Below are 16,916 nucleotides of genomic sequence, written 5' to 3' on the forward strand. Positions count from 1 at the left end.
TCTCAGCACATAATGCAGTATAAACCAATTGCTAATCTTATACATGATGGCTCTGTTCAATTAATTTGATTTGTTACTGTTGTATTTTAACTCCAAATGTATTACTTGTCCATGGCAGCATGTCAAATATTCGTTTTATTGAACATGGTTTTTGTTGATCCCCCCCCCCACCCTCCACGTCTGGTGAGACGACTGGACGACGCCGGTGGCGTCCGACACCCGACACGGCAGGTGGGTGGGTGAATGTCTCTGGATGCAAACCTAACAACCTCACCCCGAACGCTCCCGCACAGGGCGAGCGAGCAAGTCATCATTCTCCGACGCAAGAATGTCAAGGTGGTGCGTGCCGTCATGATTGTGTCGGAGAATCTCTGCTTTTGATGAGTCTAAACGAAGATAGCTCTAATGCCCTCGCGGACAACTTTATCGTGACTTTAAAAGCGTAGAACTGCCACACGTGACTTTCCTCATACTCTCGTCGTCGGCCCTGCCGCGGCCGTTGGTCCCTCTCTGGTCCCGTTCTCCGGTACATAACGCTCCGCGAGGCAGGAATACACGTGCACGCGTCTGTGGGTGTGTTTGGGCTGCGTAATTACTCGTCTTACAAGAGCGTGCACAGCACACACACATTGTGGGCGTGCCCCGCGCCGGTGGGTTTGAACTCCTGCTCGCGCAGAGCAGGCCGAAAGAGGGGTTCCCCCCCCCCCCACCCCCCTCCAAACCACCACGCATCATGTTTTCTCCTGCACCGCCCAACCTTTTCACCTCAACCATCCTTTCATTGAAACGCATGTATATTTGTCGGTAGGGAGATAAATACGGCAGCCCGTCGCCTGCCGGGTATAGGCAACACGCTCGGGCTTCGTCTCGGGCCACAACAGCAAAGTGCCGCGCGGGTTCGGTACCTCGGGTGCCCGCCGAGTACCACTCGATGGGCATGAGGCTCGCTCCCTATTAGCACGGGCGAGGGCTGGGCGGGGCGACGCTGGACGTGGCGAGGCGGAGGCGGCCTGTGTTACGTCGGGCTTGCGTCACTTTGGCATTGCCAGTGAACCACACACACACGCGCACACACACACACACACACACACACACGAATGGAGTACAAGCACCCTACCTTTACCCCCATAGTCTTCCCCGTACAGCATAGCATACCGTATATCGCCCACCTCTGACTAAATAATTTCCCAATGAGCCCCGCGAGCAGGTCGCTGGGTGTCACCATGGTGTCACGCTATCACGCGAGCGCGACACCACCGCGCCGTGCGCAAGGTGACCCAAGGCCGGTGGTCTTAGATAAAGAACGTGCCCGGGCTACACGCTGGCTCCGATAGAGGGAATGCCCTGAATATCGTTGCGTAAAGAGCTCGCTTTTTCCTTTCGGGGCGCGCGACGGCAAAGGAGAACCAGCGAGGACTTGTGTTATTCTCGTCTTCTCAAGAGTGGGAACAAAGAACGCGAAGTGAGGCGCGCATGTGCGCCATCGGCCGCTTCCCGTCCCGGCTCGCCTACAGCTGAACGCTGTAGCGTTTGAACTCGGCGCGCTCTCGGCGGCGGGATACATATCGGTGCGGCTGCGTGCGTGGCGTGGCGCCGCAAAGTAGTCCTGCTTCTGCCCGCTCTACGCAGTTCCTCCGCGCTGCCCTCTGACCTGGCTGCAATGCGTGCGCCAAGTGCGCGTCGAACGTGAAAATCTGGGTACGTTGATGGGATTATTTCATTGGGCGGCGATAACTCGTTGTAATAGGCAAGAGGATCGGCGAGCGTGTTCTGTTTTCTTCGCGCCCCCGAGCAACTAGTCAGGATGGCCGAGCGGTCTAAGGCGCTGCGTTCAGGTCGCAGTCCACTTCTGTGGGCGTGGGTTCGAATCCCACTTCTGACAGATACTTTTTTTTCACCGTTCAAGTTCACTTTTTCAAAAATGATAATTTCTGGTGCACCTTTTCTATTCTGACTTCTCTATTAAATCACGTCTAAGCAAAAACTAAATGTTTTGATGGGCAGATATGCCAAAAAATGTGGAACGCTTCACGATTTTGCGTGTCATCCTTGCGCAGGGGCCATGCTAATCTTCTCTGTATCGTTCCAATTTTAGTATATGTACCGCCGAAGCGAGTACGGCATTTGGCGTGGTTTCATTTGTATATATACCGCAGCCACACGGACGGAGATAGCAGCGGGTGGCAATCTTTTTACCAGAACGATAGCCCCCTGACAACATAGAATAAACAGGTAAAATAAACCCTCATATTGTAGATAAACCTAATTTCTATTATTTTTGTCAAATAATATTTCTTGACAATTCGTTCTAACTTGGTGTATTTTTAAATAAAACTTTCGTAACTCGCGTATAGAAAGGAGCAAGTTGCCATCTGTCGGACGAAAAGTGAAACTAAGCGGTCAGCTGTTCCTTGTGGGATTTGGCGCCAAGGATCAGATTAGATGAGTTCTGCTTTTGTCTCGCCAGGCCCGGGCCCGAATTAACCTCAACCGTGTGTTCTCAGGCGTTTGCCTGACATCTAAGAAATGGAAGATACTTTTGGGGAAGATGATTATTTTGGTGAAGATGAGCATATTCCTGCCCACGAAGTGTTGCAAACTTTAGAAGACGCTTGGTTAAATGAAAAGTTTTGTCCAGACCTCTTGCCTTCTCAAGATTCGTATGTTGAGGCCATGATGGAACAAATTCAACAAATGGAAGATAATTTAACCAAATTAAAAAAGACTGACTTTAGAGTTGAAGTTCATCATATGGAACTTGCAAGAATCAGGTACATAATTACAAGTTACCTCCGCACTCGTATAGAGAAAATTGAGCAAAACACTGCTTTTATTTTGGAGCAAGAAACTACTCGAAGTCCTGAGAATCCTCATTTGTCTGAGGGTGAACTGAATTATGCAAGGGAATTTCTTGCTCTGCAGGAAAATCATCAAAAACAATTGGTTTTGAAACATGTGCCTCCTCCTTTTCAAGACTTCATGTCAACTCAACAGTCATTAGTTCCAAATCTCCGAAGCCATATTTTTCTTCGAGCCAAGAAAGATGTGAATGGGGTGGTGATTGAAGGCGATCGTGACACTAGAGATGAAGAGGTTGACTTAGAAGAGAATTCTCAGCACATAATGCAGTATAAACCAATTGCTAATCTTATACATGATGGCTCTGTTCAATTAATTTGATTTGTTACTGTTGTATTTTAACTCCATATGTCCATAGCAGCATGTCAAATATTCGTTTTATTGAACATGGTTTTTGTTGATCCTTTTCTATTATAATTATTATCAAAATAAGATATTTGTGTTAATTCTTTAATCCAAAACCAGTCAGCATATCTCAAATCCTTTTAATGCTGGCTAAGATGGCTAAGAGAAGTACAAATTTTGTTTTGGATATTGCAATTACCTCATTGTAATCTGATCAGTTGTAAGATTTCTTTTGCTCTTTCTTCCGGAAAAGGGATAATTTTACAACCAAATGTTGTACTGAAACTTCTCAGGAAATGAGGTATTGTTCTATGTAAAGTCATCTGCATACCTAACTCTCTTGTGAGGGATGTGACGCCTTTTCCTTCAATTCCACATGGCACAATATGCTCAAACCACTTGAGGTCAGTGTTGCAATTCAGTGCAAGACCATGTGATGTAATGTGACGACTTGCATGGATGCCAATTGCACAAATTTTGTTGTCAGACACCCATACACCTGAATAGATCAGAAACAATTTTAGTTTGCATAGAATTTATTTAAATAATTCAAGATTGTTGGAATTGTGCCCACCAGTGTGTGGTGATCTTTCTGCTTTAATACTAAACGATTTACACATTGTTATAATAGTTTCTTCAATGGCACTGACATAGCATCTTACACCAGGGTTTTCCAAATTTTTTAAATTTATGATTGGATAAGCGACTAACTGACCAGGTCCGTGGAATGTAATCAAACCACCACGGTTTGTTTTGTAAAACTCTGCCCCAAGCGCTTTCAGCCTTGTCTCTTCTTTGGAATCATAGTCTTTGTTACGAATTCCTACCGTATAAACAGGGTCATGTTCAACTAGAAGTAGAACATCACCTGGTGTTGAGCATTTATTTGGAGACCCATCAATTGCATTTTTATAACTATCAGCCAAATGCTTTTGGATTTGGAGAGCTGGATGGTATGCTATTCGACCCAGATTCCAAACATGAACAATGCGAGCCATGTTCAAGTAGTCAATGAATCAGTCAGTTGACTTATATTTGAGCTTATTGTAAATAATCAAGGATATCTGAAACAAAAGAATCAGTTTTAAGTTTTTCTTTGAGTTCAACCAAAAAAAAAATTGGCTTACATACTTCAGTGTACTCACATAAGCATCAGTTGCAGCATATAACTGTTGGTCATAAGAAAGCTCCAAGTCCCATCTGCTCATTCGAACGGATGCACTTTTGTCTATTTCTACCGATAACTGCAACATAAATATAATTACCAAATGAAATCAAGAGCATGTCCCACTCAGCTCTGCTGCATGTCTTTTTATTATAATATAGATGACAAACTACCAGATGCAAAGCAAGTCTGTCAAGGCTCCAAGTTTGAGCACACAACAGCACCTCATTAGCCAATTCTCCTAAGTCAATTACACGTCCACTTTGAATGAGCTTGGCCACTGGAAAGTCGAAGTCCTTACCAAGCTTCCAAATATCACTGAAATGTACATCAATGAAAATGACGATAAAAATTGATTTGATAAATATACTTCTTAATGCAATTGCCCACAAGTAGGACTTTTGGGTGTTTAATAAGATCTTTAAAGATCTTTGGAAAACTCCTCATGCAGCTCACCTTAAAGAAAAAGGGAAAGTGTTTCAGTAAAATATATCTAAGCAATCATTATTTCTAGTTGATATGCACCACATTTATTAAGACAACTCACATGGAAGAGGTAACAGGTGGTTTCATCACAGCAAACTTGTATGAGAGCTACTTTTCCTGACCCCTGTTGGGTAACAGGCCACTCTGCATCCAAGCCCAAGACAAGTTCGTCCTTCTGCTCAGCCTGAGATCTGTAATTTGAGAGCAACATATGTAGTAATACTGGTACATAAGAAAGGCAAAGTAATCAAGTTAGTCCTTGAACAACAGAGATAATGAGTTACATGCATACTAAGAGAATATACAAAGCTTACATTAAAGTTTCACATGCCAGTCCCATATCATCTACAGTGGGGCAGTATTTAATTACTCCAGGAAAAACTAGTGGTTCTTTCTTTTCGTTTTTCTCATTGCCTGCATGAACCTATAAATATACACAGAATACGAAAGTCTTGCTGAAAAAGCTATTGTCACTGAACGCTACAGAGCTTATAAAATTGAAAAATGGGTGGCAGTACTATGTGACAAAAAACAGTTTTTCTCTTCAGTGAACTATTATGATGTACTAGTAAAAGGTTAGCACATGTGCCTCTTCCTTTCTACATGCTGAATGTAATTTACTATGATTTGAGGTGTTACCTTTGTATGCTTGCTCATCCACTCGGGTAGTTTTCTTGCAACACGTTTCTCAGCCATTACGAAATTTCTAAGGTCGAAAAACTAAAAAGTTTTCACACGATACCGCCTGTTGGCCTCTTGCTTTATCACGCACTAGCAGACGATTTTGTTTCGAAGTATGAGAATTTTGGTGTCACCTACAGCAGAATGACATTCACATTCGCATCGTCGTAACCAACCGTGGATCAAATCAAGGAAGTTTTCTGTTTATCTGTTTACATTTCATTGTATATAGAATATTTAAAATTCTGTTCAGTGGTGTAGATTCCACAACATCTTGAAATGTTCCGGGATATCGGCTGATAAAAAGACGGACAGTATAAGCCAACAGAAATTTATTAAAAATGAATCTTCAAACTCTATTTCAAGACTTCAATCCGAGGTAATTCCTTCCACTTTAAATAAAAATAGTTTCAATCCGTGTTCATTTTTGTTCGATATTAGTCAGCTATCTTCTTAAAAATGTATGTGACAATTTCTTCAGTTTTTACCATGCTAGTGTTTGAAGTAAATTAAACTATGGCAATCTAACCTCATGCTGTGAAATGTTCTTGATGTTTTTGTTCCTTCAGTAAATTCTTGGTGCACACATGCCTTATGATATTTACTGCATTATTTGCATTAAGACTTGATAACACCATCAATTGGAGTTATTGGACAGTGTTTGCTCCAATATGGTTTTGGAAGTTTATGGTTGTTGCTGGAGCAACAGTAGGAAGTTACGTTTGGTCAAGATATCCTTTGTCCCGGTAAGTCACTTGTCAATGTCTGGTGGTGATCATTGAACTCCTGCAGTGTAACCGTTAAATTATAACTTTTCTCAAATCCAATTTTTCAGCTTAGAGGGGGAGGCATATGTCCACTACAAGGCAATGCTCATCAGCTTAGCCTTGCACTTGGTTCTAATGATGTTTGAACTTCTGGTTTGCGACAAACTAGAAACCGATCGCCACCTCTGGATCCTTGTATTCATTCCTTTGATCTTTATATCTATTGTCTCAATTGCTGTCTGCATTTGGGCAGCAAAGCATGATCGTTCTTTTGAGGTGAGTTAGCTCTGAGTTAGCTATGTGGTCTACAGTAGCAGCTAAGAGCTGTAATTTTTCAAGTGTATATTTTTTAATAAATTTTCATTTGTTCTTATTTATTTAACAGTTGGAGCTTTTTTGTGCAGTTAATATTCTCCAGTTCATATTTCTTGCCCTCCGCCTGGATGGATTTATTTCCTGGAGTTGGGAGGTGGTTTTTGTACCTCTCTGGATTGTCATGTGTTTGTCACTTGTTGGTGTGTTGTACTCTATTATTTTTGCAAGTATTTTGCTCCGCACACCAGAGGTCAATGCTCAGCAACGGCGCTCTTCCTTTAATTCTGCTCTCAGTTACACCTGTTTAGTGTTGCCTATCCTAATATTTCAAGTAAGTCTCTTAATGAGGAAATGCTTAGCTGAAAGTTTATTTGTTCTTAATTCCTTATTGTCATGTCTTCTAATTTTGGTCTCAGGTGCTGCTTACAAATAAATTGGATGAAGATATCTCTATAAGCTTCTTGGCAGTTGTGTCACCACTCTTTATCACTTTTATTACTCTCATTCTTATGTCATTTGGGTCCAAAGGTGGAAACAAATGTAAGTAGATCTTTCTGTATCCAATTTTTTGATCATATATGTTCCAACTATCCTCTTCTTTACCTGTTAAGTTTGAACTGTGTCTTTTTTCAGGGTGGTTTGGAATTCGAAAGGATTTCTGTGTATTTCTCCTTGGTCTCTGCCCTTTTCTTCAAGAATATGCTAATATTGCATATAATTCTCATCATGTTGATGATAGGGATCGTACCGGTGGAGGAGGAGATTCCTCTGCTACAACGCCAGCTCCAACTCCTCCTGCATATGAACTCAGAGATAAGGCACAAAAAAGGACAAACAAAAGAAACGACTTATTGAAACCAGTTGTGCCATTTATCTCAATAGATATGCCTGATTGATCAGTTGATTAACTAATGTTAACCACTCAATCATCCATGTTTGTTGTCCTTTTTCCTTTCCAAATTTTGTAAATGTAATGTTAAAGTACAATTTTGGTACTTGTGCCAATTGTGATTGCATGCTGATTATAGCGTAGGCATGAAATTTATGTGATATGTAAACCATTTGTTTGATGGTTCCTTTTTAGCAGCCCTTATACAGAATCTAATCTTATTTAAGTTCAAGTGGATTTTTCTCTGGTCTAGAATGACATTTGACATTTATGAAATGCGGGTTTAAAGCTACCAACTTGGCACTGACACTTAAAGAATTTAAATAGAACTCTGAGGTGTATAATGAAGTCTTGGAAAAGGGCCTTTTCTCAAGATGATGCTAAATGACTTCCTAGTGAGATATAGATTTATTTATGAAACACTCATCTAACTAGATCATAAGACATTTTTAATTCTTTCAACAGGCTATGTTTATTGAAACCTTTATTTTTAGATTTTAGCGTTGTTACTTGAAACCTATGCCTATGCGTAGGATACCAATGACTTTACTTCTATGATTTCTAGGGTACCATGATTTGCCTTAATGTACAAATGAACTAGATTGGTTTTAGGGAATTTCAGTAAAATGTTATCACCTTGATTATTTTCTTCTTCTTTGCTGCTGCTCGATGGAAGAGCGTCAGCCAAGGCCTGTGTTCTTGTCATGCACAAATTTTAAAATCTAATTTTGTTGTATCCCTACTCAAACGAGTTGGGTAATTTTATTTGGAACCAATAACATTAATGTTTCTAAGAGGCATGACATATTTTTGTGTGTTTTAGGGGATAGCCTCAAACTCTATTGTGAAAACGGATGCAACATCCAATTGAAGACTGCTTAAAGTACATCTCATGATAGTAGGTTTATAAAAATCAATCAATTTAATATAGACCAACTTATAGATTATTATGAAAGATGTTTTACTTCCTTGGTTGATTGCATGTTAAAAATTTGTGTGTTCTGTTGACGTTGCTGTGTGTACTTGCCTTAATTGTTATCAGATTTAATTTTATTGTCTTAAGAATCTTGTCAACATTAACTGAGTATTAAAAAATGATGGTATTCTCCTGTCTGATATGTGTAATGTTTTGGTTTTCATCCGTGACCATTTAAAGTCTCTAACTACAAGACCAATCAACAGGAATTTTTCCTTAGGAGAATTCTGTGGTGAGTAGACAATCATAATCCTGAAACAAGATATTTATTGTTCAGTATGTCCATCACAAGATTTTGCATTGAGTCTTAAACAAGTTCTTTGTTGACTTCCTGATAAACATTTCTGGGAACCCATGAGTCATTGGACCAATTTAATTTTTAAATTTTTAACTTTTTGAATGTGGTGCTTGACTGTAAAGAGTGTAAGGGGGCACTTTTGATTTTCCAAAACAAGTACAAGTTCCTTACTATACTACCAATCACAGTGATAGCAGTAAAAAAACAAACTCCCATATAAACTTCATTTCTGATCGCCTATTCAGTATCTAATAGACATCATTTTGCATTTTACTTTTGTGTTAAGTTATAGTCTGACATTATCTTTATAATCAACGACATAAATTTTAATTACAATGTATAAATTTCCTTCTTTTTTAAATATAGTAGCGGTTTAATTGAAAAAGTCTTACTATGACAAACTTTCTAACTAGAGCACTGATGACAAACAACCCATCGTGTCGGTATGACCAACGCAATTTTTGCTGTCAGAGGTAATACATTTTGTGTTATGTTATTACTCTTTGGTATTTTAAAGTGGGTTTGCAAAAGAGATCAGACTTGCACATTTGGTGAAGTTTTGTGATTCTCACAACTCTCTGTTGAACCTTAAAACTATGAAACATACATACAGTCTACAGGTTGTTGTCAGTGGCAGTGAGCAGATCGTTTTATCAAAACATAAAACGAAACATCAGTGCAAATAAATAAAGATGATAACAAATCATTTAAAATATTCTTAAATAGCATTGTGTGTTTGAAAGCACAGCAGGTATTTGACTGAGCACATTGTTTGTGTCCACTTCGGTTTATGCAGTTAAAATGATTCTGCTGATGTACAAAACCTTCATTTTAGTGCTCAAAGTACCCAACAAAAACAAAGAAAAAATGGATTTGGCAGTATTTTTTTTTTTTTTGGAAGATAATCTTTTAAATTTTGGACTGAATAAGCACCATTCTTTGTTCTGAAGACATATATATTTGAAGAGTAAACTATGTTTGTATACAATAAATTTCAATGTAAGCCAGCTCCACTGGAAAACATGTTCAGTAGACAGATTACCCATCATAAGAGAATAAATAAACTAGTAGTTCTTAAATATTTTTTTAAAAATCAACTAAAACACAAAATAGCTTTTTTTTAAGAATCAAATTACATCTGACGGAGATCAGTTTCATTGATTTGATCCTATGACTAAAGTTTTGTCAGTAAATGTCCACATTGAAAGTTTTACAGTGGTTAGTGTTTTCACTACTTTTATCCACTGTGTTGAAATTTTAATAATGCATTCTGGTAAGAAATAAATAATTATTAGATTCTATATTCTAGAATGAGAGTTCGCCGTGCTCCTTGAATTTCTGGCGTCCTTATATTTCGAAAAAGCTTTATGTTCTTGTAAATCAGGAGGCACACCTAACAATCAAAACACAAATTTCCCCAGGATTTTAAAGAACCACAATACCCTCATCACATTCATGATTCTGGGTAAAGTCGTTTCCGTGGATGGGAAACTTTACCACAACTTGGAATGTCTTCCCTCCCTCCTTGCGTGACCTTCCCTTCCAGGTGGAACAAAGGGGCGCGGACGTTTGGGAAGTTGATTCCATGCAAACCTGACCAAGCTGAGCCTCCCAGCCTGGTCAGCTGTATAATTGAGCAAACGATGAGGTTTCCCTGGGCTCGACCACAAACCACCACGTCTGTGGAGGAGGGCTTTCAAAGGTGTTTTATTTAAGCAGTGGCTCCCCGCTGAACGTTCACGGTTATCCCTGTACAAGTGTTCAAACATTGCCATAGGAGCAACTGCGGCGTGGAAAACCCCCCTCCACTTGATGTGTGGCCACGATGTGGCCTCAGTGTAGCCTGTGGGCGGCGCCCGGGCCGGGTCCGGAGGCGTGCTCAGGCCTCTGGGCTCCGGGCCAGGTGGGACCGCGTGCGGTGACCTCTAGGTGACCTCTAGGTGGCCTGCCCCAGGCACAGGGAACCCGCCCTGTCGAGATCGGTCAACGCCCCGCCAGCGGCCAGCCGTTCAGGCCGCAGTAGCCGGGTGGAGGGCCCGGGCGAACAGGGTCCAGAAGGCGAGGATGACGAGGACCAGGGGGCCGCTCGGGGCGAGGTGCGCGCCCGCGCCCCACCCGCACTCCACGTCACTCTTCATGGACTCCATGACGCTGTGGCCGCCCCGGCCGCAGTGCGCCTCCCGCAGGTCGTCCTCGTGCAGCTCCTGGCAGTCCACGTTCGACTCCCAGTACAGGAAGCGGCGCGACTCCTGCGCCGGCGCGGGCCCCAGCGGCCGCTCGGGCCGCGGGCACCAGTACTGCCGCTTCTTGCGCTCCCAGACCTCCACCCACCTGCAGGTGCACAAGAGAACGGAACAGGTCAGCGCCTGCGAGGTGGGGGGTAGGCACGCCCGCCGCGCAGCCGTGCTCGACGGGACGGCCTGCCGCCCATCTCCGGGCGCTCTCGCTCGCTCGCTCACACAACCACGCGACTCTAGGGGAGGGGGAAAGGGGGCAATACCAAGTAGAGCCCCAAAGGATCAGGACGATTGGAGTCGATTGCACGCCTGTAATATTTGTAACTCAGGATAAACATTTCATGGGGTCCGTATTGACTCCACTGACTGTCCTGATCCTTTTAAGGCCCAATAAGACCCTAATTTCCCCTACAGACACGCGGTTGTCGCACGACTCATAACACTGACCCGAGGTCACAGTCGCAGGACCAGCGGTTGCCCGCCATCTTGAGGCCCGTGAGGAACATGCCGCGCTGGTCGGGCCTGCCGGCCATGTTGGGGTTGCCGAGGTGCTTGAGCGAGTTGTTGCGCAGGTCGAGCGTGAGGTTGCGCACGTGGTCCATCTGCTCCCAGATGCTGCGCGGCAGTGACTCCACGCTCGTGTTGCGCAGAGTGAAGAGCAGTCGTGAGGAGCGCACGCCCTGCAGGCACAACAAGGGTAAAGTCGATGTCACACGGTCGTGGACACGCCGCGCCGCATGTGGACACTTTCAGAGGTGTCGTCATTTAAAAAAGAGATCTAATAAGGATTTTAAGTTGGTGAATGTGAAAGAGAAACTCCCTACCATGAAGATATCGACGGGGAGCGAGCGGAGGTAGAGTCCGGTGAAGGTGATGTTGAAGAGCTTGTCCGGTAGCGGGCCGCGCATCTCGCCGTCCAGGTCCTCGGCGTCGTCGTCAACCTGTGGGCACGACAGCATCACCAGCTCAGCGGGGCAGCTATGCCGGGTGGAGAGCCGTCAGGGCCCCGGTCGGGAACACCGTCGGGTACTACGAAGCGCCATCCATACCCACCTCGACGAGCAGACTGCGCAGGCCGTGGTTTTCTTGCAACCTCATGGGGATGTTGAAGTCCGGCACACCGCGGTAGGTGGACACCATCAGGCTCTGCAGGGCATTGATCTTGGAGAGCGCTCCGGTCTCGAAGTGCTGCAGCGGCAGCCGGCGCAGGTCGAGCTCTCGCAGTCGCTCAGCGCCGCCGAGCAGGCTCGTGTTGGACAGCACGCTGATGGGGTTACCGGCCAGGTTCAGTCGCCTCAGCTGCGGGAGCTCCGTCGTCAGCAGCGGCACCTGCAGGTGAGGGCGCGCCCATCCACGAGTCGTCAATCGGCAAGGATCTCACAACACTTATCGAGGTGTCAGGTTAAAATACTTTTTCAGAAAATTCAAATCCCTTGTCAGGTGTCACTTTGCTGATGCTGCAGCTAGCTGCGCGGGACGCACCTGCGAGAGTCCGTTGAAGCTGAGGTCAAGGCGGCGGAGCGACGAGAGGTGGTTGGCCATCTCTGGCGGCAGCTGCACCAGCATGTTGTGGCTGAGGCGCAGCGCCTGCAGCCCCGGCAGCTGCAGCTCGGGCACGTTGTGCAGCGTGAGGTTGCTCAGCCGCAAGTCCAGCAGCGACTCCTTCACGTTCTGGAACGTGCGGCTGCGCGGGTCCAGCCGCAGCTCCACGTTGTGCGACAGGTCCAGGATGGTGAGGCGCGGCAGCGTGGAGAAGGGCGCGTCCTCGAGCTGCGTCAGGCGGTTGTTGGAGAGGTCCAGCACCTGTAAGGACTGGAGTGGCCGCGGGCGGCGTCAGCGACGAGCTCACCCGTTGGACGTCGGACTCTGCTGCCGCGATGGCTACTGACCCGGAAGCGGTTGAGCATCTCGGGCGCATGCAGCGCCACCAGGTAGTTGTTGGACAGGTCCCACTCCACCAGGGTGGACGCGGCGACGGGCGAGAAGCTGCTGACGGGCAGGCGACTCAGCTGGTTGTGGCTCAGGTCGACGCGCTCCACGCCGGCCTCGGACCACAGGTTGTCGGGCAGCGAGCGCAGGCGGTTGTGGGACACGTCCACGAGCCGGAGACTGTTGAGCGCGCGGAACAGCTCGGCGGGTAGGTCGACCAGGTAGTTGCGGGCCAGGTAGAGCACCTTCAGGCACAGAGAGAGGACGAGTATCATCGACGGGCTTACTCGGCGCACATGTGTATTGTCGTGGCTGGTTGGCCCCGGACCTGCAGCTTCCGAGAGTTTCTGAAGGTGTCGAAGTCGATCTCCAGCAGCTGGTTGGCGGACAGGTCAAGCCACGTCAGGTGCGGCATGTTGCCGAACACGTCCCGGGTGGCGTTGCGCAGCGCGTTCCACGACATGAAGAGGTGCGTGAGCGAGGACTCGACCGGCCGGAAGAAGTAGCGGGCCACGGTCGACACGTTGTTGTGCGACAGGTCGAGCATCTTGACGTTGGAGTGGAACAGCGCGTCGCGGCCGCCGCCCAGGTGCTGCTCCAGGTGGTAGATGTGGTTGTGGCTGAGGTTGAGCTTGAAGGAGGACAGCGTGCCCACCTGCTCCAGCATGCCGAAGTCGAGGTCCGCCATATCGTTGTAGGCCAGGTCCAGCTCCTCCAGCGCGGGAAGGTTCTGGAAGGCCTCCGTGTCCATCTGGAACACACAGAGGTCAAGTGAGTGCGGTGACCACACTGTGGTCCCGGGCCTGCGGGCTGGACGAAGGCACTCACCTGCTGCACGCGGTTGCCCCGGAGGTCCAACTTCCGCAGCTTGTCCAGGTTGGCGATGGCGTGCCGCTCGATGCGCCCGATGCGGTTGTCGCTCAGGTCGAGGCGCCGGAGCACGGGGAGGTCGTACACGGAGTGCTCCGACAGCACGTGGATCTCGTTGAAGGACAGGTCCACCTCTTCCAGCTGCGCAAAGCGGGATGAGCGATTCAAACCGAACACGGTCACCAAAACATGCATGGTAAAGATCGTCGAATGCTTGTTCCTTACGTGTATGTGCGCGTCCGCGTCCAGGGCGCCGGGCGGCAAGCTCTCCAGGGTGTTGTCCCTAAGCAGGAGCGTCCGGAGCTTCTGCAGCGGCCGGAAGGAGTTGGGGGACATGGAGCGCAGGCGGTTGTGGCTCAGGTCCAGCAGGGTGAGGAAGGCCAGGTGACGGAGGGCTTCGCCGGGCACCTGGCGCATGCTGCCGAGGCCGCGTGCCATGCGCAGCTCCAGCAGGCTGTGGCCCACCTCCTGGAACGCGTCCTGCTCCAGGGTACCGATGTTGGAGTCGGACAGGTCCAGGAAGCGGAGCCCGCGCACGTAGCGGAACGCGTAGTTCTTGACGGACTGCAGGCCGCCGTCGGACACCTTGAGCTCGTCCAGCTCCGGCGTGAAGTCCTCGAAGTCGGACATGCTCAGGTGGTTCTGCGGCAGCCGAGACAGGGACAGCGCGCGCAAGCTACGCATGCTGGAGGCAGAAAGAAAAGGAATGATTGCACACATGGAGATTGCTACGTTTGCAACGGTTGATCAGCAGTGTACCCACACCCACAAAATACACAAAATTGTCCTTTTCTTTGTTGGGTACCCTGAGTAAAAGAAGCTGTTTTTTGTGTCAGCGGCCGGTGCACCTACTTGGCGAACTCCTGCACGGCGACGGGGTTGTTGCGCCGGCCGCCCACGTCCAGGCGCTGCACTCTGTCCCGGAAGGCCTGAAACAGCTTGTCCGCGTCCAGGTCGCGGAGCACGTTGTCGCGGATGTTGAGTTCCCGGAGCTGGTCCAGCCGCATCAGCATCTGCACCGGCAGCTGCGTCAGGTTGTTGGCTGACAGCTGCAGCACCTGCAAGTAGCCCTCCAGCCCGGCCAGGGCGTCGGGGTGGATGTCCGTGAGGCCGCAGTCCCGGATCCACAGCTCGCGTATCCGCGCCTCCCGGAATGCATTCTCCTCGATCTCCGACAGCGGGTTGCCGTCCAGGTAGGTCTTGTTGATCATTTCGAAGTGGTGGAAGGCGGCCGGCGGCAGGTGGCGCAGCTGGTTGTGCTGCAGGTGCAGCTCGTCCAGCACCAGGCGCATGCGGGTCTCGTGCGGCGACACGCCCGGCTGCGCCTCCATGCTGAACAGGCGGTTCGAGGACACGTCGAGCGTGCGCAGGTTGCGCAGGTGCGCCACCTGCTGGTACGGCAGCCACTGCAGCTGGTTGTCGGCGAGGTACAGGTGCTGCAGGCGGTGCGGGCCGCTGAAGAGCGTGTCGCCGTGGACCTCGGCGATAGCGTTCCCGCTCAGGTCGAGCGTCTCGAGCGCCTGGAGCACGCTGAACGTACCCGACCCGGAGAACATCTGCGACCAGTCAGAAGTGGTCAGCCAGCGACGACCCGCTGTGCACCCCCACCCCCACCCAAAAGCAAAACAGAACAATCTTCCCATTCATAACATGTTTCAAAGGCGCACCTGGAGAGCGTTCCTGGCCAGGACGAGGTGGGTGAGCGAGTGCTCCAGGCCGCGCCAGTTGTCGTGCGACACGTCGCTGATCTCGTTGCCAGTCAGGTCCAGCAGGTGCAGCCGCTGCAGGTGCCGCAGCGCGTTGCTCGGCACGGCCGTCAGCCGGTTCCACCGCAGCTCCAGCTCCGACAGGGACCGCTCCAGCCCCAGCAGCGCCTCGTCCGCCACGTGCACCAGCGGGTTGCGGCTCATCTCCAGCCGGTATAGTCCTGAGAGGTCCAAGATATTTGTACCCTATCCGTACTAAGTGACCTTTTTGGGGAGGTTGAAAAATTATGGGGTCCCAAAAGGATCAGGACCACCATTGTGGTCCACAGTGGTCCCATTATATTTGTACCCTGGGGTACAAATATTATGGGGACCTACTCCTCTGATCCTGGCCCTTTAGAGACCCCATTATACTTGAATCCCCACTCTGAAGGTCACGCAGTACGGGGACGATCCCTAATACAGTGCGGCGCAAAGACCCCGAATGGTGTCTAACTGTCATGCGTGCAGTCGAGCGCGAGCGAGTGGAGTCGTCTGAGGGTCCGTCTTCGTCTCGGGGCATATGGCGGCTCGCAGCCCCTCACGAGTAGGCCACCCGCCCACACGTCTGCATGCGGTCACTGACCTGTGCCCGTGAGGAAGTGCGCGTCGAGCGAGCGCAGGCCGACGTTGTCGAGGTGCAGCATGAACACCTTGGACTCGTTGAGCGGCGGCGGCGCGCGCGGCATGGGCACGTCCCGGCACCACACGATGCCGAGGTCGGGCACCGACTTGCTGCACGAGCACAGCGGGTTGAAGAAGCAGGGCGGGTAGTCGCTGGTGCGGTCCACGGCGGAGAGCCGCGACCGGCCGAGGCACCCCGGCCACGCCGCCAGCAGCAGCAGCAGCAGCGGCAGCGGCCGCCACACCTGCCGGGGCCCGCCGAAGGTTAGCAGGTACAGAAACTACTTGCAGCCCAGCCGTGTTGGCACTTCGGCCTGTCAGATGTTCTATAAGAGGCCTGCACTGATTTTTAATAAGCCATAGTCTTCCTTCACGGACTCATACCAAGTGTAAGTCTTCTCCCTCTCCTCGCCTGCAGACACCATAAGCCTCCGTCGCTCAATCGGCCTCAGGCCTTCAGCCGTTCGCAGTATGTAAACAGGCCGTGCCCCACTCTTACTCTACTTAAACTAGAAGCGCGCTTTTCTTGTTCCTTTGCCTTTTTTTGGCGTACCTCTGTGCATCCGGTGGTGGACGATTGGCGCAGCCGGTGCGCCATTCTCGCCCGCGTGTCCATCCGCGAAACCTGAGCCCTTTGCGGCCGGAGAAAAGGGGGAGGATGAGGGCAGGGAGGGGGGGGGGGCAAGATGCACCCGGAAGCCACGTGTCCCGGACCGGAAGTGTACGGGTC

The 16,916-nt window shown here is 48.7% G+C and overlaps 4 protein-coding genes and 2 non-coding genes across 8 annotated transcripts in view; 3 read left to right on the plus strand and 3 right to left on the minus strand.

The window, feature by feature from the left end:
* Window positions 1-1,682: 1,682 nt before the first annotated feature.
* Window positions 1,683-3,293, plus strand: LOC113205854 (DNA replication complex GINS protein SLD5). Of its 2 annotated transcripts, XM_026421628.2 has the most exons (3): window positions 1,683-1,698; window positions 2,157-2,232; window positions 2,468-3,293. In XM_026421628.2, the coding sequence occupies exon 3, from the start codon at window positions 2,527-2,529 to the stop codon at window positions 3,178-3,180; it is 654 nt and encodes a 217-aa protein (XP_026277413.1). In that variant the 5' UTR covers window positions 1,683-1,698; window positions 2,157-2,232; window positions 2,468-2,526; the 3' UTR covers window positions 3,181-3,293. The 2 variants fall into 2 exon arrangements, with proteins under 2 accessions (XP_026277413.1, XP_052125228.1); XM_052269268.1 differs by lacking the exon at window positions 1,683-1,698 and having other exon boundaries at window positions 1,929-2,232; window positions 2,388-3,293.
* Trnal-cag (transfer RNA leucine (anticodon CAG)) lies at window positions 1,799-1,882 on the plus strand. The gene has a single exon. It is a non-coding gene; the product is annotated as a tRNA-Leu (tRNA).
* Window positions 2,013-2,119, minus strand: LOC113205898 (U6 spliceosomal RNA). The gene has a single exon (XR_003303391.1). It is a non-coding gene; the product is annotated as a U6 spliceosomal RNA (small nuclear RNA).
* On the minus strand, window positions 3,294-5,647 carry LOC113205853 (putative lipoyltransferase 2, mitochondrial). 2 transcript variants are annotated; one of them, XM_026421627.2, is made up of 7 exons: window positions 5,495-5,647; window positions 5,170-5,279; window positions 4,917-5,046; window positions 4,740-4,825; window positions 4,543-4,687; window positions 4,350-4,448; window positions 4,071-4,268 (listed from the first exon to the last, which is right to left on the minus strand). In XM_026421627.2, exons 1-7 carry the CDS (start codon window positions 5,549-5,551, stop codon window positions 4,221-4,223), a joined length of 675 nt encoding a protein of 224 aa, XP_026277412.1. In that variant the 5' UTR covers window positions 5,552-5,647; the 3' UTR covers window positions 4,071-4,220. The 2 variants fall into 2 exon arrangements, with proteins under 2 accessions (XP_026277411.1, XP_026277412.1); XM_026421626.2 differs by lacking the exons at window positions 4,543-4,687; window positions 4,740-4,825; window positions 4,917-5,046; window positions 5,170-5,279; window positions 5,495-5,647 and adding an exon at window positions 3,294-3,703 and having other exon boundaries at window positions 3,779-4,268.
* Window positions 5,648-5,663: 16 nt separating this feature from the next.
* On the plus strand, window positions 5,664-8,620 carry LOC113205852 (transmembrane protein 185A). The gene is made up of 6 exons (XM_026421625.2): window positions 5,664-5,915; window positions 6,106-6,282; window positions 6,372-6,579; window positions 6,689-6,949; window positions 7,035-7,158; window positions 7,252-8,620. Exons 1-6 carry the CDS (start codon window positions 5,878-5,880, stop codon window positions 7,512-7,514), a joined length of 1,071 nt encoding a protein of 356 aa, XP_026277410.1. The 5' UTR covers window positions 5,664-5,877; the 3' UTR covers window positions 7,515-8,620.
* A 112-nt stretch (window positions 8,621-8,732) lies between these two features.
* The window catches only part of LOC113205851 (chaoptin), an 11,250-nt gene continuing 3,066 nt past the window's right edge, over window positions 8,733-16,916 (minus strand). Inside the window, exons 2-13 of the mRNA XM_026421624.2 lie at window positions 16,149-16,431; window positions 15,485-15,744; window positions 14,670-15,373; window positions 14,043-14,502; window positions 13,776-13,958; window positions 13,276-13,698; window positions 12,908-13,192; window positions 12,501-12,830; window positions 12,072-12,347; window positions 11,843-11,959; window positions 11,466-11,698; window positions 8,733-11,112 (exon numbers count right to left, since the gene is read on the minus strand). Of these exons, the coding sequence (XP_026277409.2) occupies window positions 10,791-11,112; window positions 11,466-11,698; window positions 11,843-11,959; window positions 12,072-12,347; window positions 12,501-12,830; window positions 12,908-13,192; window positions 13,276-13,698; window positions 13,776-13,958; window positions 14,043-14,502; window positions 14,670-15,373; window positions 15,485-15,744; window positions 16,149-16,431 (3,876 nt within the window). The 3' untranslated portion in view covers window positions 8,733-10,790. The remainder of the gene's footprint in view (window positions 11,113-11,465; window positions 11,699-11,842; window positions 11,960-12,071; window positions 12,348-12,500; window positions 12,831-12,907; window positions 13,193-13,275; window positions 13,699-13,775; window positions 13,959-14,042; window positions 14,503-14,669; window positions 15,374-15,484; window positions 15,745-16,148; window positions 16,432-16,916) is intronic.

Source organism: Frankliniella occidentalis, unplaced genomic scaffold, assembly GCF_000697945.3.
Source record: "Frankliniella occidentalis isolate FOCC.00 unplaced genomic scaffold, Focc_3.1 Scaffold88, whole genome shotgun sequence".
In the NCBI taxonomy this organism is placed as follows: Eukaryota; Metazoa; Arthropoda; class Insecta; order Thysanoptera; family Thripidae; genus Frankliniella; species Frankliniella occidentalis.

What these genes read in the sequence shown, in the direction of transcription:
- LOC113205854 (XM_026421628.2), top strand. Translation starts at nt 2,527, where the DNA reads ATGGAAGATACTTTTGGGGAAGATGATTATTTTGGTGAAGATGAGCAT.
- LOC113205853 (XM_026421626.2), bottom strand. Translation starts at nt 4,202, where the DNA reads ATGGCTCGCATTGTTCATGTTTGGAATCTGGGTCGAATAGCATACCAT. An exon ending in AGAAAGATCACCACACACTG is followed by an intron (nt 3,704 to 3,778) that starts GTGGGCACAATT and finishes TGATCTATTCAG; the next exon opens with GTGTATGGGTGTCTGACAAC.
- LOC113205852 (XM_026421625.2), top strand. Translation starts at nt 5,878, where the DNA reads ATGAATCTTCAAACTCTATTTCAAGACTTCAATCCGAG. An exon ending in TGCCTATCCTAATATTTCAA is followed by an intron (nt 6,950 to 7,034) that starts GTAAGTCTCTTA and finishes TTTTGGTCTCAG; the next exon opens with GTGCTGCTTACAAATAAATT. An exon ending in GTCCAAAGGTGGAAACAAAT is followed by an intron (nt 7,159 to 7,251) that starts GTAAGTAGATCT and finishes GTCTTTTTTCAG; the next exon opens with GGTGGTTTGGAATTCGAAAG.